The sequence below is a fragment of the Heterocephalus glaber genome, unplaced genomic scaffold, assembly GCF_053883595.1.
Source record: "Heterocephalus glaber isolate CG9 unplaced genomic scaffold, H.glaber_assembly_v1.0 deba00001481, whole genome shotgun sequence".
In the NCBI taxonomy this organism is placed as follows: Eukaryota; Metazoa; Chordata; class Mammalia; order Rodentia; family Bathyergidae; genus Heterocephalus; species Heterocephalus glaber.
Window position 1 is genome coordinate 55,842,002 of NW_028258317.1, and position 24,761 is coordinate 55,866,762.

Sequence of the window (24,761 nt, forward strand, 5' to 3'; positions counted from 1 at the left end):
AAGATTTCTTCAGTGGAAAAGAATTGAATAAGAGCATCAACCCTGATGAGGCTATTGCTTATAGTGCAGCTGTTCAGGCAGACTGAAGACAAGTCTGAAAATATTCCAGATTTGCTGCTCTTGGATGTCACTCCTCTTTCCCTTGGTATTGAAACTGCTGGTGGAGTCATGACAGTCCTCATCAAACACAATACTACCATTCCTACCAAGCAGACTCAGACCTTCACTACCTACTATGACAGCCAGCCTGGTGTGTTTATTCAGGTATATGAAGGTGAGTGTTCACTGATTAAGGATAACAACCTGCTTGGCAAGTTTGAACTCACGGCATGCCTCCTGCACTCCATGGTGTTCCTCAAATTGAGGTCATCTTAGATTCTGATGCCGATGGCACCCTCAATGTCTCTGCTGTTGACAAGAGTACAGGAAAAGAGAACAAGATTACCATCACTAATGCCAAGGGCCATTTGAGCAAGGAGGATGTAGAGTGTATGGTCCAGGAAGCAGAGAAGTACAAAGCTGAAGATGCAAAGCACAGGGATAAGGTGTCCTCAAAGAATTCACTGGAGTCCTATGCTTTCAATATGAAAGCAACTGTTGAAGATGAGAAACTTCAGGGCAAGATCAACTATGAAGATAAACAGAAGATTCTTTATAAGTGTAATGAAATCATCACCTAGCTGGATAAGAATCAGACTGCAGAGAAGGAAGGATTTGAACATCAGCAGCAGGAGCTGGAGAAAGTCTGCAATCCCATCATTACCAAGCTGTACCAGAGTGCAGGTTGCATGCCTGGAGGAATGCCTGGGGGCTTCCCTGGTGGGGGAGCTCCTCCTTCAGATGGTGCTTCCTCAGGGCCTACCATTGAAGAGGGTGATTAAGCCAACCCTAAGTATAGATTTAGCATTGTTCCACACAATAAAATATTGAAGGACCTAAATTTGTAGCAAACTCTGTGGCAGTTGTTAAAGTTTACCTGCTACAGTAAAGTAGTGGGCATTCTCAATACTTGAACATGGAACATGTGAACAGGGAAAAGATAGCCTTGCACTTTATAAGCAGTATATTATAAGTGGAAATGCAATGCGTTCAATAAAAGTATTTAAAATTGGCACCATAAAAAAAGAAAATTGATATTTTCTCATTTTGAAGATTACAATCTTAAAGTATCTGACTGTTGGAGCCCATATATATATATATATATATATTATTACATATTATATATAATTATATAATTATTATAATTATATATATATTGAAGTTTACTCAGATTCTATTTCCCCATCTACAAATGGAAGAGATCACTGCACTAAAAAGAGATCATCTATGTAATGCATTTATCAGAGTGCTTGCTGCAGAGTACTGTGTATGATCAAATGTCTATTAAGGAAATGAACATTACATGCCTATATTTATACCTTGGTGATGATTATGTACATATATATGTGTGTGTAAGTGTGTCATGTATACGTATGTTATTGACTTTATATATCTACTCCCATTGCTCTTGTTCATGTGTAGTTTCCAAATAATTTGAGGGATATGTGTATGATTTTTTTCAATTTATTTTTTTCAATCCATCAAACTTAAGGAATCAGAAAATTTACACATTCAAACTGACTAAACGATAAACTCTGAGATGATTATAACTGTCACGACCTGTTACATTTTGTAGACCAGCCAGTGAGCCAATGACTCATCTCAAAGTAAAGAGCCCCTGGTTCATGGAAGCATTACTGAACAGTGACTGCAGTCCAAAATGAAAGCCAAATTTATCCCTGGTTAATCTGAGACTTTTTGAAGAAAGTTTGTATTTGTGGTGAGATAAAACTAATCAGGCAACATTGAATGTGTCCCTAAATTCGTTATCACTAGCCCAACTCTCTTGCATGGTGTTCCTGGATCTCTTGCTTTTCCTTTAATGCTTAGCTCCACCGCACTTGGGATAGGCAGTCTTTACCAGTGATGTGAGCCCAAGAGCCACTCAATCATTCAACCTGTAAATACGCAAAATGAGATAACAGCCATGCATGGGGGAGAGGTATGTGCTCTTGATATTCCCAATCTGAACTCTTTCCCCCTTTTAGATGTATTATTATTTTTTTAAATATTCACTTCTATAATACTTGCCATATACTAACTTGTGACCCATTTAACACAACAGGAAAATAACAACTGGGGCTGACCAGAAATTGAATCCAACCTACAGAGCTGGGGAGGAGCCCAGACTGTGGCCAGAATGTGGTCTGCAAGGGCAGGCACCAGGCCAGACAGGACCAATCAGGAATTGGAAGATCCAAACAGATGCAGTATAGGAGTCTTCCCAGAAAGAAAAAGCATCAGCTTCCCAACTGCCATGTGCAATGAAGTCAAAGTCAAGCTCTCTTTTCTGCCTTCACTCCCTTTATTTCAGTTAGGACTACAGTATCCCAGTAAATGTGTAATATCCTAAACTAACTTTTCATCTGGAGTGAATAAATGACATTTGTGTGAAAGGTTCATATATGCTCACAGTACCAATACGCTTTACTTACAAAACTGTAGGTAGTAAGTATAAATATCAAAAGTACTTTCCTGAAAATGTATTAGAAATAAATGTATCCTGAAAATGATTCTGAACCTCTGCCAGCTGTTTTGGTTCAGTTTTAAATTCAATAGCAATGTCCTAGACTATTTAGACCTCATTAACGGACCCAGGAATGCATTAACTTTGTAAGTGGCTAATTGGTATTTATTCCTTTTCACATGATATTTTAAACAGATTGACAAGGAGCAGTATGATAAAATACTCGACCTCATTGAGAGTGGGAAGAAACAAGGGGCCAAACTGGAATTGGGCGGAGGCCCCTGGGGGAACAAAGGCTACTTCATCCAGCCCACAGTTTTCTCCAATGTGACAGATGAGATGCGCATTGCCAAAGAGGAGGTAAAGGCTCATTCCTCTCTGCTGTCTTTGTTTCCCTGTGTTTTCTCTCTACCTATGAGTCCTATCTGCCCCCTTACTATTATCAGCTCTTGAACATCTTTCTCAGCAAACGTTACCCTTTGTTTCTGCTACTGATGAAGGTTTAAATTATATAGGACTAAGAGTAAAAAATAGCAAGGGATCCACTGGTCCTGCCAAGAATTTCCAGCCGAACACAGGCTTGGGTGCTCAACAATCTTTGGGGATTTGCTTCACAGCTGTGAAGTCATGGAAAAAAACCCTGTCATTTGTGGTAACACGAATCAGCCTGGAGGACATGTTCAGTGATGGGCGTCAGGCACAGAAAGACAAATAGTGAATAATTCTCAACTGTTGGTAGAATCTGAAAGACTCAAACTCATAGAAGGCAGAGAGTGAAATGGAGGTTAGCAGTGGCTTTGTGGGGAGGTGGGGATAAGGATCAGAGAGATGCTGGTCAAAGGACACAAAGTGTCTCTCATACAGGAGGAGATCATTTGAGAGATCTATTATACAATAGGATGACTATAGTACCATACGTTCCCCTCACCAAAATAGATAAATGCTTAAATCCTGCCTATTGGTGCCATATTTGCTTTTTGGCTTTTTTGTGCATAAAAGCCATCCACACATTTGAAAATAACTTTCCTATACCACTTCATTCCCCTTATATGACTATGGCCCATAATTTTCCATGGTGAGGATTCGTAACTTTGTACACAAGTATAAAAATAGGGTATTCTTTACATATGTTTTATATATATATATATATATATAATTTGTGTGAAAGATTCATATGTGCTCACAGTAACAATATGCTTTACTTTCAAAACTATAAGTATATAGATAGATAGATTAATAGATAGACACACATTTAACTACTACACACAAAATTAAGAAGTCTAACACCTGAAAAAATCTGGAGTCAAGAGCACATGAAAATTGGGAAATATGTAACAGATGAGTACTTATAGTATTACATACAACATATATACTTATATGGTTAATATACATAGCTATACTGTACAACATGTTGCATACTATAGTTAAATATTTGATGAGCATGAACTAATAACGTCAACAAAATGTTATCCAGGCATATGACATAAAAACAAGGAAGAGCTAGTTTGCATTTAGAAATGGTAAATAATCTCCTTCATACACAGTGAGGGTTTTTAGTAGTGCAGAGATAGGTGCACCGCCTGTGACAATGAAATTGCTGGGTCACACACGGCAATAAAAAGACGTTGATAGCTCAAAGGTACTGAAGCATAATCCCTTCAGTCATTTCTCCTTCATGTCCATGCTATGACAGAGAATCTGAGGTTATTTTCTATACCACACAAAGTATCTTGAAACAAAGTAGAAAAGCCTTTAGTCAGACTTGCAAACAAATGAAATAAATTGGAAAAACAGAAAATAAAAGCCAGTGTGTACGGATGATCAAACATACTTAGTTTTTCCACTTCAAATCCACTGAATTATAATTTTTGTATTTATTGATAAAATCTTGTCTGATCACAGCTGTCATTCTTGCATGTCTTGATTAATATCAGATAGAAATGTCTACTGGAATATTCTTCTATCAAGGAGAAGATATGCTGTGTTCCTATGATAAATGTAGTAGAATAGCTAGCTCACTTCTTCAAAGTGGCAGCCTGAAGCTATATACTATGTTAGGTTAAAATTATGTAAAATATGAGCACATATATTGCAATGGCTGCCTTATTCCGAGGTCACAATGTGGTGATTAGATTTAAAACTTTGGTCTCACATTCAGACTCTCCTGAACCATAGCCCCTGACCCTCTGCTTTGTAAATCAGTGGTAAACACCAAAAAGCCATTTGACATTTGAGAGTTTTGCCTATTCTGAGTCACATATCCCAGGAAATTCTGGTAGCACTCAGAGGAGCCCTCCTTCATTTCATTTCAGTTAATGTATGTTTGAAATTTTGATGTTTATTTTTAAGAGAAAATCAATTGTTTCCTTACTGAGACTGAAACACAAAATGAGTTGAGTTTGGGCTATGCTGAGTCTAGTAAAAGTGATGAGTGAGTTAGACTGGAAAAAACAAATTGTGATTTTGATGTCCAGTCCTGTGATTATAACCATTGCCATGAACTCATCTTTTGGTTAGTACAAGGTGTTCAGGACTTATGTTCCTGGAGAAATCAGCCACTCTGTTTAGCATATGTAAGTTACAGAGTAGAATCTGATGACAAAATACAATCCTGAATAAAAATCTATATTGTTTTACCTAACTGGGCTAATTATGAAAAGATCCAAGTACAGTAGAATACTTGATATTTCAGTCAATGACACAGTGATATTTAAAAGAAGAATATTATTATGAACTATTATCTATTCATTTATCCAATAGAGCAAGCATTGCTTTTTGGACTCACTCTTATATGTAGTAACTTGGAAGATGAAAAAAACTAGAGAGAAAATTTAAAATGTTTCTAAAGAAATTCTCAAATTAGTGATTTGATGTTCAATTGTAAGTGCTCAGAAGCTTAATGCCATCTAGAAAATAAACACTGTTTTATTTATTTGTACCCTACTCCGATCCAAAGAGAAAATTTTATTAATTTTCTTGGGACATTTTAGGTATGCAATATAATGACATTCTCCACTGGAAATTTGGACCTTTATATAATATATCTTGTTTCTTATTTTTTTTTCCCATTCCCCAGCCCTCCCTTCAACCCCTCCATCCCTCCCTATTTATATAGACTTTGTTTCCATTTTTTCCTTTTCTCATATTAATTCCATTCCCTTCTCTCTTTTCCCTAACTCCTCCCAATTCCCCTTCCCCTTTGGACATTTTCTTCCTATTTCACATTATTATGCCTTTTGATCCTTATTTACACTTTGAGTTTCTCACACCAGAGAAACTATTCAGTATTTACATATCCCTGCCCTATTTATTTCACTTGAGTATCACCTAATGTGCATTCATTTAGCTATAAATGTCTCTAATTTATCAATCTTTATGGCTCAGTAGTACTCCATTTTGTAAAAACAAAAGCACGCATTTTCTTTATCTAGTCTCCATTTGATGGGCAATTGGGCTGTTTCCAAGTTTTAGCTATTACCAACTGTGCTGCTATGAACATGGGTGCACATATATCGCTGTGGTATGATTCTTTGAATTCTTTTGCGAAGATAGCCAGTAGGTGAATAGCTGGATCAAATAGGACATCTAATCATAGTTTTTGAAGTATCGCCATACAAATTTCCACAGTGGTTGCACCACTCTACACTCCAAACACAGTAGAATAGGATTGCTTTTCACCACAGTTATGCCAGCGTTTGTTATTGGTTGATTTCGTGATAATGGCCATTCTTACTGTGGTGAGGTAGAATCTCAGTGTTGTTTTCATTAGCATCTCTTGAATGACCAGTGATGTTGGACATTTTTTCATAGGTTTATTTGCTATTGCTATTTCTTGGTCTGAGGAATGTCTTTTCATATCAGATGCCCATTTTTGGACTGGATCTTTAGATTTGGGAGGTCTGATTTTTTTTAACTGTTTTATATATTCTAGAAAGTAGACCTTTGAGAAACATCTGGTAAAATTCTTTTCACACATTGTGGGCTGTCCCTTCATGCTGTTGGTGATTTCTCTCGCAGTGCAGATGCAACTGAGGTTTTTTTCATGAAATTGTTTCCTACACCAATATTTTCAAGAGTTCTATGTGATCTCTCTTCCAGCCGGTTCAGCATTTTTGTTTTAATATTTAGATCTTTAATCCATTTTTATTTTAGTTTAGTGCATGGTGAGAGATATAGGTCTAGTTTTAATCTTTGGCAAGTTGAAACCCAATATCTCCAACACCATTTATTAAACAGGCTATCTTTCTTCCAGTGAGGGTGTTTGGCTCCTTTGTCAAAGATGAAGTGGCTGGCTGACTGTGTCTGGAGTTGGTTCTGCATCTTCTAATCTGTTTCTTGGTCCTTGGGTCTGTTTCTTTGACAGTACCATGCTGTTTTTATCACAGTAGCTTTGTAGCATAGTTTCAAGTTGGGGATTGTGATACCTCCCCTACCTTGTCTTTGTTGCTTAGAATTGCTTTTGCTATTCTATTTCTCTTCTGGTTCCAAATGAATTTTTGGATTGCCTTATCAAGGTCTGTGAAGTATGCTGTTGGAATTTGAATTGGGATTGCATTGAATCTATATAGCAGTTTTGGAAGTATGGCCATTTTCACTATATTGCTTCTTCCTACCCAGGAGCAAGGGATGTCTTTCCATTTTCTGATATCCTCTTCAATCTCTTTTTTCTGAGTATATAGTTCTCAGAGTAGAGGTCTTTGATTACTTTCATTAGGATGATTCTTAAATATTTCTTTTTTTTTTTTCGAATGGTATTGTGAAGGGATTTGTGTCTCCAGTTCCCCATTCAGTGAGTCTGTTGTTTGTGTACGGGACAGTTACTGATTTTTGTATGTTAACCTTGTATCCTGCTACATTACTGAATTTGGTTATTAAGCCTAGAAGACTTTTGATGGAGTTCTTGGGGTCTTCTATATAGAGTATCATGTCATCTGCAAATAATGACAATTTAATTTTTTCATTTCCTGTCTTTATTCTTTTTATTTCTTTCTCTTTGCTAATTGCTGTGGCTAATGTTTCCAAAACTATATTGAATAGGAGTGGTGATAGTGGACATCCTTGTCTTATTCCTGATTTTAGTGTGAAGGATTTCAGTTTTTGACCATTTAGCATGATATTGGCTGTTGGCTTTTCATAGATGGCTTTTATCAGGTTGAGATAGAGATGATCTATTACAATTTTCTGTAGAGTTTTTATCATGAATGCATGTTGTATTTTGTGGAATGCTTTTTCTGCATCTATTGAGATGATCATATGGTTTTTGTCCTTGGCTCTGTTGATATAGTGCTTTACATTTATTGGTTTACATATGTTGAATCATCCTTACATCCCTAGAATGAATTTCACTTGGTCAGGGTTTATGCTCTCCTTGATGATTTTCTATATTCTGTTTGCCAGTATCTTATTGAGGATTTTTGAATCTATGTTCATTAGGGTGATTGGCCTGTAGTTTTCTTTTTTGTTTGGGTCTTTAACTGCTTGTGGAATCAAAGTAATGCTTGCCTCTGGAAATGAATTTGGGAGTATTGCTTTCCTTTCAATTTCTTTAAAGAATTTGAGAAGTAGTGGCATTAGCTCTTCCCTGAATTTGTTGTAGAATTCAACAGTGAAGCCATCAGGACTTGGGATTTTCTTTGTTGGTAAATTTTTAATTATCTTTTCAATTTCACTGATTGAAATTGGGGTGTTTAGGATTTTTATATCTTCTTTGCTCAACTTTGGTAATTCATATGTATCTAGGAATCTGTCAATTTCTACTGTGTTTTCCATTTTATTTGTGTTAAGTTCTTTTGGTTTGTACACACAGAACCAAGATAAGAAACAAAATATTACCTATTTCAGAGTAGTGTGTAAACAAAAAATTAAACTACATTATCTTTAAAATATTTGATTTTAACCTATTTTTTTATTTCACTCATCCTTGGGGTATAGATATTTGGACCAGTGCAACAAATCATGAAGTTTAAAACTTTAGATGAAGTGATCAAGAGAGCAAACAATACGACCTATGGCTTAGCAGCAGGAATCTTTACCAAAGACCTTGACAAAGCAGTGACAGTCTCCTCTGCTCTGCAGGCGGGGACAGTGTGGTAAGTCAAATGATTGGCTGTAATCCATGCCTTTTCAGTGTTAGCTATATCAACAAATTAACTCAAACTTTAAAATTTAGAATTGCATGGCCTGCTAGAGAAGTAGAAAAAGACAAAAACAAAAACAACCCCTTCCCACACAAACAAAACCCCCAATTGCTATATTGGAAAAACTTTAGAGGAATAATTTATTTAACTCTTTCCAGCACTTTGAGACTATTAGCCAAAGTATTATATGGATGTTTGACTTACACAATATAAGTATTACTACATAGTTTCTAGCACTATACAGTGTACAAAGAAAAGAAAAGAAAAATTTGTGTTTTAAGTAGTTTTAAATTAGTTGAGACAGTGCTTATTTGGTACCCATGCAAACATTTAATTCTTATTTCAGATTCTTACTCTAGAATCATTAGAGATGTCTAAAGATCATAATTTAGGAGAATGCACTGGATTTTTTGGAACACTTCCTTTATCTTTGAACTTTTTTCTTTCTTCCATAGTTGAATGTAGAAGATGTAAATTCTAAGGCTCTGCCTCTCAAACTGTTGCCTCCTCTGCCCAGTACCCAGTCCCTGGTCTGCTTTCTCATTACTTTTTGTTATGGAAAACCTCCCTTTGTTCCCTCAGTCCTGGCGACAGCACAAAATTATTTTCTTTCTCACATATATTCCAGTTCAAAAAGAAATATAGACCACAAAAAGTATCTCTGTTAATAGCTCTAAATGTTTTTTCCTAGACCAAGAGGCATCATCATTGAGTTAACATTTACTCTAAGCCCACTATATTGTTTATTTGTTTAAGATAGGGTCTTAATATCTAGTCCAAGCTGGTCTCAAACTGCAAGCTGGGACCCTCCTTCCTCAGCCTCCTGAGTGCTAGTATTACAAGCATGTGGCACTCTACGTGGCATGCATTGTATTTTTTTGCATTCATCATCTTATTTTACCTTACAATGATTTGTTATCTTGGAATTATCAATAAAAAGATCAGAGTTTAATGAGGTTGAGTAATTTTATCAGCACCACACAGTAAATAGCAGAACAGATAGTCAAACATACTTCGTTTTTTTTTTTGAGTAGGAAAAATTTATTGAGAGAAAGAAAGCTTCTGTCTAAGAGACACAGAAGGGGGACCAGAAATTGGGTTGCCCACCCACCCCATGTTTCAAAGGTGTTTTATACAGCAAAGCCATGTGGTGAGGCAGAGGCAGGTACAAAGTTGGACAAAATTCTAAGACTCAATGGAAATTTACAAGGTGGGCATGAGGTGGGACAAAACCATGACCAACTAATAAGATTATAAGTACAGTCACCCAGGTAATATTGAATAAATGGGGTCAAATTGGGGAGCAAGCCACATAGCAAGCATACAAGGATTTTCAGTAAGGGTGAGGGTCAGGGATATTTCCTGGAGAGGCTGGATTAAGACCTTGCCCCCCCCCCCCATCCAGGTAATTGATACCTACTTGGAATATCAATAACTGCTATTTATCCCCAGGGGAAGTACAAGGGTGTGCTTTTACAATTCTGGGTTTCAGTGAATGTCTCTTGATTGTCCTCCCTGTTGGCTCCTTGACTGTCCTCCATGTTGGCTCCTCCTGGGTTGGCCCTGTCTAACTGCCTACAAGATATCTAATTAAATTACCTATGTGTAATATTCCCCACAATGAGGAAGTACCCCTAACTGCTGTGAAGGGGCAAAGGGTGAAGACTGTTATGGCTACATCCAGCTGAAAAGGGTCATAGTGGTGATCAGCAGTTAGAATTCCTCTCCAGAGAGTCTAACTAAAGGCCCTTGATAGGTACCAGACATTGTCATCTTGGTAGCCATTTAGCTTTGAGTCTGGAGGAGACAAAGCCAAAGAATCAGTTAATACATGGACCAAATTATAAGATCAGCAGGGTTGCTATGAATATAGGCAACAAGTGTTTCCATTGGGATGAACTAGAAATAGCCTCCCACAAAGAAGATAATAAGCTCCAGGGGACTTCAGAATCCAACATAGAAGTCCTATTGTATAGTTTAGTAGTTATGAGTCCTTTACAAGGTCGATCTGGTGGATCCCAGTAGAAGAATTCTAGCACGTTTATCATTGGTTCCATTTGTATGACTGCTTGGAGTTTGGCAGCCTCTAGGCAAGAATAAACAAAACTTTTAAGAAATTAGAGCATGTATAATCTAAGTACACTAGAACGGAAGGGCAGTTTGGGAAGAAAGTGACACTTAGAAATTGAAATAGTCATTGTAACCAGCTGGCTCTTATAGATTTTACCATAGATTTTGCTAATGATCCGTAACTGTGGTCATCCACTGGTGTAGCTAGAAACTGCCAGAAGAGGCCAGTGACTGAAGCCCCTTTTTATATCTAGCTTTATTACTATGGCATTGTTTTATATCCCTTTTGGTTATTCTTTTCTGCTGAGTATTTAAGACCAAGTTTAAATGAGACCTGTGTCAATCAGTATGAACCTCTTGATTTCTATCAAGGTCAGTTAAGTCTCCTCAGGCATTGTTTTGGAACCATGCATAGATCCTTTCAGCTCCTCTGTCAGTGTCAGCCCTCAGGATGGGTCATGGCCTTGCTTGACCATGTTACTTTCAGTAAAAGCATGGGAGATTTTTCCCTCTTGGTGACCCTCCTTTGGCACACAGTACATTTGTCCTCCGGTGCCCAGCAATCTCCCTGCTCAGGAGATTGAGTGACTTACCAAAGATGTAGGACCCTGTAGAAAAGGTTCCCTCATGTCCCGGATGCTTTGTTGACCTTGAGGGGCCAGGGACAAAATATTGGCTGTCCTCATAACCCAGTTACCTTTCTAGTTTTGGTCACCAAACTTTAGTTGTTGAACAACCAGAAGAGAAGATCAGTGAGATAAATATTTCAGTAGGAGCAGTGAGCTTAACTATTATAATAGTTAAGACATCAAACACATTTGAAGTATAAAGCACAGTTAGAGGGCTGTTATTTTTTACCAGCCATGGTTGTTTTAGTAGTTGAATCCCTGTAGAATGTTAACAGACAACAGTTATGTATTATACAGAAACTTAAGATCAAGAGCCACACATAGTATTTTAGCATGACAATCGTGATGATGTTGTCTTTGTAACACTTACATGTCTATCTTAGTACGGAACAGTCTTTCAGTCAAACACCTTCATCTGATCTCAAGACATTAACACTCTTATTAACACTCTCAAGACAATAACACTGTTATTTGTTATCCTTTAGTAGGATGCCAACTAAAGAGAACATACATAGTGGCCTATAAATGTATTTTAGGAGTTCACAATGTCTAGACTCTAATTTTAGTGTGACATTGTTTCAACTGTTTGGTGACTGAGCATTCCTAAGCATGGTGACACATATAGCATACATCACATAAGTTTTTAAGATAACTACTGTTTGACTGGTTTTCTCATGCTGGCTTAACATATACCTCTGATCACAAGTAGCTGGAGTGTAAGAGAGAGGCAAATACCTGAATCAAAAAAGATCTTTACCATAAACAATATCTTAGAAGACCTGTACACCCAAAAGACATTAATGATATTTAGTACAACATGAAATAACAATGAATATCAGTTATATGAAAGCCCTTGTCATTTAATTTTGTTTTGTACCCAGAACATTTTAAATAAAACCTCATTGTTTTTCCACAGAAAACTTAGCCCATGACAATGCATACCTATCACAATTATATGTTTAATGATGTATTTCCCACAAGGCTATGGAAATTATTGGGGTCCCCTTTGTGAACAAAGCCTGGAATAAACTTTTTCCAGACACCCACTCCTTTATTTACCAAGGGGAGTCTTGTCCCATAGTTTTCCTAAACCCAAGAGTCTTTAATTATCGTAACAAATTTTAGATGACCTGTGAAAGCCAGATCATAACAATTAACACATTATTTTGACCAATGAAAGATTCCCAAGTTATACATAGACAACAATATGTACTGTATTTCTAAAACTGGTTGACATTATTTGGATTATCTGGTATCCTGATGGAACCATGTCTTTAATTACATTTATCCATGAGCCAAATTAAGTTACAGGCAAACATCTTAAAAATCCAAAATGCCAAAAGAAAAAAGCTCAAACATAACAGCTGTAGATGTTGTAATAAATTGAACAGACAGACACACACATAAGACAACTTGTTTGTAAACCAGAGTGCACTCAGATGTATTTGGCCAAGTTGAATTATACTAACTTTTATAATTTTTAGGTTTATAACTATAAATAAGACTAGTCAGAACTTTGTAGATCAATTAACAGAGATCTCTTGTAATAAGAATCAAAAGGATTAAAAATCTTCTACACCTTTGAAAGCAAAAACAGTTTTAAGAGGGTCCCAAAGCTGACAAGTTTATCTGACTGGAATACCCAGCTGTACAGTCTTCTCATTGTTGCTTTGATAACTACAGTTGTTGGATAGCCACATGAAATTGTTCCCTCTAAAGGGACAGACTATTAATGGTAATTGTAACTATCTCCAGTGGGGTCTGCTCAGGCCAGGTTTGCATGTAGAAGAGAGTAGCTGACCCTCTTTGGAGCTGAGTATGAATTTCAAGCAGTGAGGGAAGAAGGCCTGCCAAGGCTCCAACCTGCTGTGCTGCACATGTCTACCTAGGACAGTTTTTCCCATTTTGAAAAGAAACAACAGGAAAGAAGGTATCTCTGTCCAGCTCTCTTGTTCTGTGCCCAATCTAAGGTGTCCCTTAGACTTTATCTTGTCCAGTGCTGGTGACAGCTGACTAGAGGTGCAAGGAAGTGGCCAGAGCCAGGTTAGCTGTTCTTACCATTCTCTAATTTTACCTAGGGCTAAAAGACAGATAAAGCAGAACTAAATCTTTTACATTTACCTTTTGAGAGTTTCAGGATTAAACCTACACCAGTTTTCTATATGGCCCAGTGATAAATGAAGGTAATTCACTAAGTATTTAAACTCACAGGTCCTCCTAGCAGCCACATTCTACATAGTAAAGGCGCTCTTACTGGCTTCCTATGCATGCATGAACGGAGAGAAAGGCTGGCTAAGATAGTCCCATATTCTAGTTAGCATGTAAAAACACAAATGGAAGTTACTGATTGTTATTTTCCCTAGTGTAAGACAAAACAGTTGTTGTGAGTTTGTCTTAGTCTGACTTTCTGGAAGGAGGAGCGCTCTGACTACTAGGGATTCTGAAATGAACTCCCAACAAGTTGGAGCAAATTTTCAGGGGAGTTTTTAACTCACTAGCACAGAGAAAAAGTCCAAATAAAGCTCAAGCTGGTTAAACATCCAAAATTCATCATATAGCATTTTATAAGTCCACAGTCAACATTCCAAAGTCCATAACCTATTGGAAAAGGTATTTTTCTCCTACGCACCTAAATGATGAAGACCATGACCAGAAGGGGAGAGAAAGTTCAGGTAGTTTTTCTTCTAGCAGATTTTTTTTTTTTACATTTGTCTACAGGTCTGTCTTACTAGTAGCAGAGAAAGCAGTCCAAACCTGTAGCTCAACTCTTAATGGAGGTTTAAAAAGGGCTCTGATGGCATCATTTCAGATCACTCTGAGACAGAGGACAACTGATGATCACTGACAGAGTTCCCCTTTCACCTCACTGAGGAGTCCAGATAGGGACAAGATGTGGACATTTTCTGCTGATTACCCAGATGGGCTCTCGGGAGCTAGTTGCTTGCGAGGGACCTCTGGGTATCTGTCAGAGGGTAGCCCTGGCCATGGCCCCTCAGTTGTCACCTCAGTTTCTGCTAGTTCCATGCAATCAGAGATCTGTCTCCAAAAGGAACCCAATTGCCTATCTGGTCAATATTCCACCCACCATTGGTGTCAGTGGGGTGGGGATTCACCAGAGGGCAACTAGAGAAACCTGTCCTCTGCTTTGACAGTGGCAGCTGCCCTAGAGGCAATTACTAGCTGGCAGAATAACCACTATTTGACATTCTGTAAGGGACAGATAAAAGTCTGAACTGTTTTTGTCTGAGACAATTTTATAAGAGATCAATTTTACAACATTTTGAAGCAACTAAGTCCAAATGCAACACATACAAAACAAGAATAAAATGTAATTTTAACAAAAGACAATGCATAAGCAAAAATAGAAATTTGCAAACATTTAAAATACGCAACTTAAAATTAAGACACTTTTGAAACAAAAGTCAAATCAAAGGCCAGAATTTATGAAACAAAAACCAAAAACTATGAAACAAAATTTACAATCTATGAAGGAAAAAGACCAAAGTTATAACCTATTGAACAAAAGCAAACTCTTACCTCCGACCAGTAATCTGGGTGGAAAATCTCCAAAATGATACAGGAGAAGAGATGTAACTCCCAAACCTACTAGATATCCGAAATGTGAGTTTGTGTTCTCTAAAATCAAAGAATGAATTCTAGGAACAACAGAGATTAAGAGTAGGAAAAATTTATTGAGAGAAAGAAAGCTTCTGTCTAAGAGACACAAAAGGGGAACCAGAAAATGGGTTGCCCCAAGAGTCAAACATATGTCAAAGTGTAAACAGCTCTAAACCATGGCTCTATATTAATACGGGTTGAGTATTCCTCATCTCAAATCCAAAATCCAAAATCCAAAATGCTCTTCCAATGAAGCAATGTAATACTCCAAAGCTTTTGGAGTTTGGGAGAATTTTGAAGTATGAATTTTTGAAGTAGGTATACTCTACCTGTAAATTTTATGCAAATATTCCAAAATCTAAAATACTCCAAAGTCTGAAACACTTCTGGTCTCAAATATTTGGGATAAAAAATAACCAACATGTACTAATTGAGAGTTTAAATATGAATAAACTGATTGGGAGCAGGGGAGGATGTAAGCAAACACACCAAGTATGATCTGTCCCTATGTTTGAGTCTGGACATGTATATTTTATATAGAGTACTCTTTTAAACTTCATATGATGCTAATAATGTTCAGCTAACACTAAGGATCACTGATTCTTTTTATCATGGAATGTTTTATTTTGGAAACTCAAATAAAATCTATCAAATTTTTCATACCCTTAATATGACCAGTAATTAATGTAAAATTTTCCTATTATTAAATTATTCTTAATATTTCATATTACCATTGCTTACATGCATATTAGTTTCATTTACTAATATTTAGCTGTGTGCCAAATACTTCAAGAAACACGTCTTACATAGGCCTAGGAACAACCCTATTGAGTATTATCATCTCTACTTTACAGTTGAGGAAACTCATGCTAGAGAGGCTAAATAGAATGTTGAATTCAAAATTTTCTCTAAGTGACTCTTTCTCGATTTTCTGCTAACTTATACTAAAATAGTTTCACATTCAGTGTGGAGTCAAAATAGCAAACTTATTTTCTGCACACTTTAACAATGGTAAGCTTTGGGTCTTTTATTTTGGAGTTAAAGATTATTACATGAATGCTTCATTAAAACAAACAAACAGGGCCAGGGATTTAGCTCAGTGGTTCCGGCGCCTGCCTTGCAAGCGCAAGGTCCTGAGTTCAATACCCGGTACCAGAAAGAAAAAATAGCCTACAAAAACAAACAAGCAAAAAAAGCTTGTTCTGATAACATCCAACTGAGTGGCTTGGTATCCTGTCAGGAATTTCTGTAGTATTACAACAAAGGGGACATATTCTTAATACTTTTATCCTAGAGCATAATTATATTCTGGCATTGTCTCAGACCTAATAGCTGCTTAGTATTTAGCAGACAACTGTTGAATTCCAAAGTTGCTGGAATTTTCCCAATAATTTCAAAGTAGAGACCTGATTTTTCAGTTTAAAGAGCAATTAAACAAAGCAGAGAAACACACATTCTCTTAAGAGTAGAAATTTCATAAGAAACTATCCCTTCAGTATGAGACGTAGAAAAGAACCCTGTGGCCCAGTGCACATACGGAAACCCTGGGAATTCGGATAGTGTTTTAACTGAGAAAACATCTGAATGTTATTTCAAAACCAAAGCAAATCATTCAAATACAATACAATTAGTTTATTTGGAGGTCACTTTTTTGTCTACCTATTATAACAGCATAGAAGGAAAAGTTTTAAATCAGAATTTTTTCTCTTTTAATTTTTTTTTTTTTGGCCATTTGTATGTAATGATAATCATGTAGGTAATTAGCTTTAGCTGTTAACTTTGGCCAGCAGGAAATTCAAAGATAAACAAATTGTTCACTGCCTATAAAACTATGTTCTAACTACTTCCCTTTGTCTTGGTCTTCTAACATACTTTTTTCTTAACTCTGCATACATTTTTGTAATAATATTTCTTGAAACCGGCATCTTTAATGAATTGAGTTCTTAAACTCATCATTAAATCCAAATTTTGGAAAATCCTGTCTTTAAGCAAATCATTTAACCAAGGAATGAAAAGAAATGAACTGGTTATTTTGATACACAATGCAATTGTAAAAGAAAATTGATTTTAGTATAAGAATATAAACTTCAAAATTATATGAAAGCTTATTAAATATAGGCAAAAAGAACACCCATACAACAAATTCCAGTTTCTAGCAAAACATATTCCTCTTTTTCTTCCCTATTGGCTATTTTATCCTTTATAAAAATCTACCACTTCTCAGGGTCATGATGAACTACCCAAATGTCTATGCACATATATATTTTATTTGTTTCTAGGTACTGTGTATTTAAACATATATATTTATGTCTGCATCTTATTTTACAATGTGTTTTAAAAATTTCAATGAATGTATTATATTAAAATGAATGAAGTTCTTAAAAAACAGTTTTCTTGATTTCTAAATTATCCAATTAGAAGTTGCTTCATAGGATATATACTTCATTTCTTTTTTTCCACCCACCCTCAGGGTAAATTTCTATTTTGGAGGAGGTGCGCAATGCCCCTTTGGAGGATACAAAATGTCTGGAAATGGACGAGAAATGTAAGAAAAACTTTCTACTATGACAAATATTTACTTTCATAAAAAGCGTTGTCATTCCCCAACAATTAATCCATGTTCATTATAATAGGAAAAACTTGCCCTTGTATTTTCTTGCAAATACATAAAAAGCTCATTAAATATTGGTTCAATCTATAAGTGCTGAAAGACAATAGAAGAAAGGGAATATAACTTTTTAGGCTTCTACTACTCATAAGGGAACATGTTAAGCACTTGACATTGGCCATTGAATTTTTGTATATTTTAGAATTGCTGGTTTTATGTATATGAGTATAATCTGTTCAAAAGACATTTACAGAAAAAAGATAGGAACTACACTGGTGATTGTAAGAAGTATGCAAATATAAGTACTCTCTGTTTGAATACATGTCTGAAATAAGTTAGACGCCACATCCAAAAATAATTTCACTATTAACATGAATGGTTCTCATTTAGTAAAATAGTATTGATAGAGACTGTACAATTTAAAATTATCTCAATGAGTTAGTTTTGGAACTAATATATAAACCTACAAGTAAATTTGACTGAAGAAAACATGTTTTATACTTGTGGCTAGATTAAGAATATTTACACATAACTGTATTTATGAGCTTTTAGTTCCTTTTGAAAGCAAGGTATGTAGAATTTTTAATCTGCACATGCATCTGTATACATAAGAAGTATGGCACTTTATTTGGTTAATTATGCTCAAGTATGTCAATAATTTTATTTATTAGAATATTTTATATTTCATAATAAACAAAAATTAATCAAGAAACAAGATGCATCATATGCAAACTACAGAATCAAACAAAATAAAGCTTCACATTTTGTTAACAGCAAGTATAATGAGTCTCAGTTTTGAAAGACCATGACTGTATTAATATAGCTATATACATTGTAATTTACTTAATGAGTAAAATCACAATGAAATAAAAACTTGTGGGGAAGCAGAGAAATGGAGGAATGTTACAATGACCTGTCCACTTTCTCAGTATACATTCATTACCTACTTGCTATGATAAGGGTCTATGAGTCCTAGACATACGACACTGCTTTTCATCTATACAACTATAGTGGCAGGAGGAGTATGTGAAAAGATATAGTTCAAAACGTCCAAATGCGATGTGAATTAATTAACAGACTGCAAGTTCATACTTTATGAAGTTAGGGACACAGGGCTTTAAAGTGAAATATGATCCAGATTAAGATGTCCTGAATCCAAGAAAATTGGCTTGGATCTTATTAATGGAGTGGTGAAAACCCACGGCCATCCTTAGAATGGTGCTGCGTCCATAGACAGTCGTGAATGATAAGACGTGCCGAGACAGTGGAGCAAACATACTGGAAGGCTGGCTGGCCTGCATCTGAGTCCTGACTCCATCACTAGCCTACAATGTGGCCCGGTTCTAGTTGTCCAAATTCTTAGCCTCTGTATCCTCATGTTTAAAATAAAGATGTTAGTATTCCTCCTAAGATGATATGAGAATTAAATTACATATGCAATATTCAATCACTAGCCTTATAACTGACTTAAAGTGAGGACTTAAAATGATAATTTTCCTTCTCTAGTTTTTTTCTATATAATATTCATTACTGGAGAATTCTTTGACAAAATGAATTGCTTTGTATAAATAGATATGAGTATGATTAGATTACTTTCCAGGGTTGGTAATTCAATGCTGTCCTGCCTCTTGATAACACATTTCCCTGGGAATGTTGATAAAATAATCAAGAGAGATAAAATAACCAAAGTAGACAAAATATCACTTTTGTTGAATACATTTTGTCCTCCAAAAATTACAGCTCAGAATGTTATTGTGAGCATTTGCTGAATAAATTTGATGAACTTAAGAAGTTATTAGTTGAAAGAGATTTAAAGACAATCACTGATGCAATACCCTCAAACAACCCCCTATAACTGAATTACAATTTACCCTCAAAGGTGGAAATCAGAATTCATCAGTGGGGAAGAGTCCACAAAAAGACGCCAATAGTGGTGTGCACTCCAAACATGTCCAGTGGTAACACTGAGTAACCAAAGCTTAACTTTTGAAACTGATCATAGTGTAGGCACTGGAATGGGTTAATTACTACAAATCCCTCCTTTGGGTAACTGCACTGATTTTCACAAATGTGAACATCCGATCACATGAGACTTGCCTGGTAAGACATTCACATTTAATTGCATCTCAGTATCTCACAAGGTTATTTTGTTTTGTTTTCCCTTTCAAAAGAAGAGAAAGGAAATATAAACAACTGTGCTTACACAAGAGTTCAGATGTCCTCTGTGTCTGCTTAATTAGTAAAAAATTCCTTCCTAGGCACAGAGGGAAAACCAGACAGAACTCGTTACGAGGACCTCTTTACTTATAATGTGTGCCTTGGATGAACAGCATGAGCATTATGTGGGCCTGTAGTAGAAATGCAGTATCAGACTTCATTCCAGTGGAGTGAATCATAATCAGCTTTAGAATAAGGTTCCAAATGATTCGTAAACTGAGGATTTCAGAAGCACAGACCTAGTAACTCATAGACTTAATAAGATAAAGATAAAAGCAAACATATGTTCTTTGTTCTATCGTGGATATAATACATATATGCATAGAGATCCTGAGGAGAAGGATCTGTTTCAGCCTGAGTGTGACAATAATCACACTCATTATTCTCCTGAGAGTTTCAAGTGCCCTTGTAAGCCAAAATCTGATGGAAAGCCTATTGGTGAAAATCATGAGTTACTTTATCTAATTCTGGAAGATTAAAATGTTTTTACTGAATACTCTCTGCATCTAAACCCTTTAATTACATTGAAGAATATGCTTACTAAAGCTTTTAGGATGTATCTTCAAAAGCTTAATTGCTCAAGGAAATATCAGTGAGAGAATTAGGTTTCTCAGGAGAAAAAGGTGTCTTCTTCATACTTACTTACATGACAAGAAAGGAGGAGAAGAAAAATACCGAGATCATATTCCTCTGTAAACCTAAATGTGTGTAGGTGTTATGATTTTAAACACAGTCTTGTGCATAATTTGATCTTCTCATCAAAACGATATAGAAAATAACTAAGCTCAGACCTTGCTGTGTCCTCAGTAAAGGGAAATCATAGTTTCCAAAACTGGTAGGAGGTATAAATCTGATAACAGGGAACAGAATGCAAGCATATTGACTCACATTAATTGAGGATCATTTGAGGTGGACTTAAGAGTTATAGAAGCAAACAGCACAGGATAGAGGAGGCTGTATAATGGCAATGTATCAACATTTGTAAAAAAGACCAAAAGCCTGAAGTTAGGCCCATCTCTTAACTTCTTTCCTTTCTACAAAGAAAACATATAAGCCATCCAAAAAGAAACAAAATTTCAAAAATAATGTTCAAGCTTTTGTTTTACCAAGAATCAAAAATATTGGTAAAACTACAGCTGCAAAGATTCAGAACACCTTAGAATGAAGATGACAGCATGGTCCTTTTCTACCCTCACCTGTTCTCTGCCAGGAGCACATGGTACATGCAGGCTTGACCTCGGTTTACAATTTTATGGAATTGCCCTTGAGTGATAATTATTGCAACTTCTCTTGTACTAAAGCAATCTTCTTTCTCTAAATCTAAATGAAGAATGATAAAATTCTTGTTGGGTTGAATTATCTTTTGAGTAGCTGGAGCTTTTATAGTTAAGTAGAATAATGTAAAAAATGAAAACTTTCTATGAAAATCAACTAGAGGTATGTAATTATTTTAAAAGAAAGATATTTTAAAGAATTTTTTTCCACAGGAGATTTATGTATAACCATCTTATATTTGGCTAGCTTCAATGTTAATAGAAAATATTTTCCATGGTCCTTAGATAAATGAGAACATACTTATATTAAATCAGGGACTATTACATAATTGTATTGCCATGTTTATGGGTAACTTTTTCTGTCCCTCTAGGGGTGAAGAAGGTGTCTATGAATACACAGAGATCAAGACTGTCACAATGAAAATCTCTCAGAAGAACTCATAATCCCCAGGACTGAGGACTCTTCAATGAACTGGCATCTCCTCCAGTCCCTAGTGTAGTAGAATTTAAATACAAAATTTATATTTCTGAACTTTTAAACGTTTTAGTAATCACATGACTATTAATAATATACATTAAAAAGCAGACATGGAATTTATTGAGAAAGAATCATTTACGTTTGAATGCAAACGGTGGATTTGGAGGCAAGATCTCTAGCTTTGTGGTACTGATGTATTCTTCTTTGTAGGTATTGTCAGGAATAATCATTTTATACGAGAAGATGAAGTTATTCAGGCCTTTCCGCTCAGCGACTGCTCGAAGGCCTTAACATTCTTATTAATGACCCCAAGGTGCTCTGTTCCCAGTAATCATGGTGTCTGTGGAGGGTCTTGAAGGGTTTCCTAGAATGGCACATCTGCTTGTCAAATGAGATATTTTACTGCAATTTTAATATAAAAGTTAATTCAAACAACCTTACATGACTCTTGTTCTTTTTGAATTCTTTTTAGTTACAAATTTGGGCTCTAGTGAATTACTTACTCTTGTCCCTCAAGAACAGTATTTAATTAATCATAAAGATTAACTTAAACATAAAAAATCAAGAAATGGAAGGAGGGGGAGGAAGAGGAGAGAAGGGGCCTTCAGAGGATTAAGATGTGCCATGTAGAAGTAACCAATTCCCCACAATGAAGGGAATTCAGTACTGCAAACATGTACCTATACAAATGAAAATTTAAAAATCTATTTACTCATTCTCAAATGGGTAGAGACACATCTATTATTTTCCAGGGGAATCCTTGAAATCATCAATCCTTGAGATAGTGGAATTTGTCCTTCATAAGAATTTACTGAGTTCCTACAAAGTTCTAAGCGGGAGTGCTGTATAAATCAGGTGAAAAGTGATTGCTCCATTGTCTTAAGATACATTAGCTTAGTGGAGAACAAAACCACAATCTGTGTCCCACCCCAAAAATGAGGATTCTAAAGGCCCTAAGAGCACAGTAATATGCTACAGGACTAGTGATGACTTCTAGCTGAGTGTGTTGGGGACGGCTTCATGAAAGAAATTTGAGAAGACATGAAATTTAGTAATGATCAAATTTGCAGTGAATAAAAGGAAAAGAGGTTTTACAGCATAATCTCTCAAGACATGTTTCATTGAAAAATTACATACATTCCATACAATGTATTCTCCTCACATTGTACATTTCTAGCATACTGTATGTTCTCAGGTATCCTATAACCTCTTTGGTTCTGTTTTAGTATAATTTTTTCCCAATTTATTTTACCAGAGAGCTTTCCTCCCTCCTTCCCCATGTCTCATTTTATACCAATTAACATTAAGAAATCCATATTAGGAGGTGCTATTCTTTGCAATAGGCAGCACTTCCTGTTCTAGTGAGAGATCCAAAGATTCAAAAGGAACATCTGGAAAAATGCCCTCTGTGTAAACGTTGACTGCACCATGCTTCCATTATACCCTCCTAACAAAGGCCTTCTTACTCTTCTGTTGAGCTACCTTGGAGGAAATGACTTAGGCCCAAGTAAAATCCAAAGAATATTTGTATACTACTGTATATATTTTAAAGTGTTCTTAATTCAACAACTGAAATTTAAGCTTAGTGATCTCTAGGATAACTTTATTTTCCAGATTGAGATTTTATATAAGTAGTTTAGTTTATCATTTGAGACTGATAGATTACCTAGTGACACTGACACTGTGACATAATGATAGCTACTGTTGTCACGTATAACAACATAAAATGAATGAAAGTCATTAGCTTTTTAGGCCTGAAAAAATAGCAACTGCAATTCAAAAGTTCCCCAAACTTGGATAGGCCAATAAATTTGCAAGTGAACCATTTTGTGAGAATTGTGGCATAATTACCATTTTGGAAACTGGAGAAACCTAAGTCTTAGGGAGAGATAAAAGGCCTTTGGATGTTGACAAGGAAACATATCCAAATACAGAGGAAGATTTATTTTCTTTAAATCAGACAATGCTTACATTTTTAAAAGATATGTTTAAAACCATGTGCAAATCAATTATTTATTTTAACAAGTTAATATTTCAGTGGCATCCTATCATACCATCTCAATGTGTAAACAAAGAGGGCTAAACACAGAATGAAACAAAAGCCATAAACAAGATTAAATACCTAAAAATTAAATCTTCATTGTACAAATACATTACAGAATTTAACAGAAAATATCAGTTGTATATTAGCTTGTTCTGAGCCTCTGGATATTCTTGATATTGCATTATTTCTATGAAAGTCATACTGGCAATAATTCTGAAAACCTTGAAAAGTTAAAGGGTATCTTATTAGTCCATGTATAATTTGCAGTCAGAAATATGATCTCACTGTCCTCAGCTCCACATTACATGGTGGGAAACATTTTCATCTCCAGGAACAGCAAACCAAGCAACAGAAATTGGAAAGGGCAGGGACACGCCAGCTCTCAGACAGATGCTCTAGTGTCCAATCTAGTGAGCTTTTTTTTTCCCTTTTGTTTCTCTTTTTCTTTTTAGCTATTTTTTTTCAGAATTCATACTTCTGGATTTATTTTGAAATAGCCAAGGAGAAAGAGGGGCAAATATTTTTCTGAAATTCTTGACATCAACTTAAAATACACCCAACACAAGGTAGAGAATTTTAGTCATTTCTTCAAGTAATTGAAGAGAAAATAATGTACCTCAGAATTTCTCCCCTGGTAAATATACATTTACAATTGTACATGGGAAACATCAATAAACAGTTGCCTCCTGGTGGTTTTCTTAGAATATTCTAAATAACTAGGTCACATTTTCATGAAAGATCTAAATTCTCCTTTAGAACTGTATATGCTAACTTATTCTGGGATTTTTTTTTTCTCTGGAGAAGCACTTGAACTTTTCAATTTTGGTGCTAGAAGATGTATAGAAAGGAGATTTAGAAACAATAGCTAAATTTCCTAGAAACCAAAATTCAGTGTCTGCTTGGATAGCATGGAAGCTTTGTGTTTTAGCACACCAGGAATGTGACATTCCGCAAAATAGTATCCTGAGTCAAGACACAAATGAGGGAGAATCAGCTCCATTATTATTTTAACATTCCATGAAAGAGCCAAGAAGGCATCTCTCAGAAAACCACAGAACTCTCTGTGAGGGACTCAGGGTCCTAGCACAAGACATTTAAATGGCCTTTGGATCCTGAGTAG

At 35.8% G+C, this 24,761-nt stretch overlaps 1 protein-coding gene across 1 annotated transcript in view; it reads left to right on the top strand.

Moving 5' to 3' along the window:
* LOC101696832 (aldehyde dehydrogenase 1A1-like) overlaps positions 1-22,037 on the top strand; it is a 57,910-nt gene extending 35,873 nt beyond the window's left edge. The window contains exons 10-13 of the mRNA XM_087184107.1: positions 2,762-2,926; positions 8,498-8,655; positions 17,491-17,565; positions 21,491-22,037. Coding sequence (XP_087040233.1) covers positions 2,762-2,926; positions 8,498-8,655; positions 17,491-17,565; positions 21,491-21,563 — 471 coding nt within the window. The 3' untranslated portion in view covers positions 21,564-22,037. The remainder of the gene's footprint in view (positions 1-2,761; positions 2,927-8,497; positions 8,656-17,490; positions 17,566-21,490) is intronic.
* Positions 22,038-24,761: the final 2,724 nt, after the last annotated feature.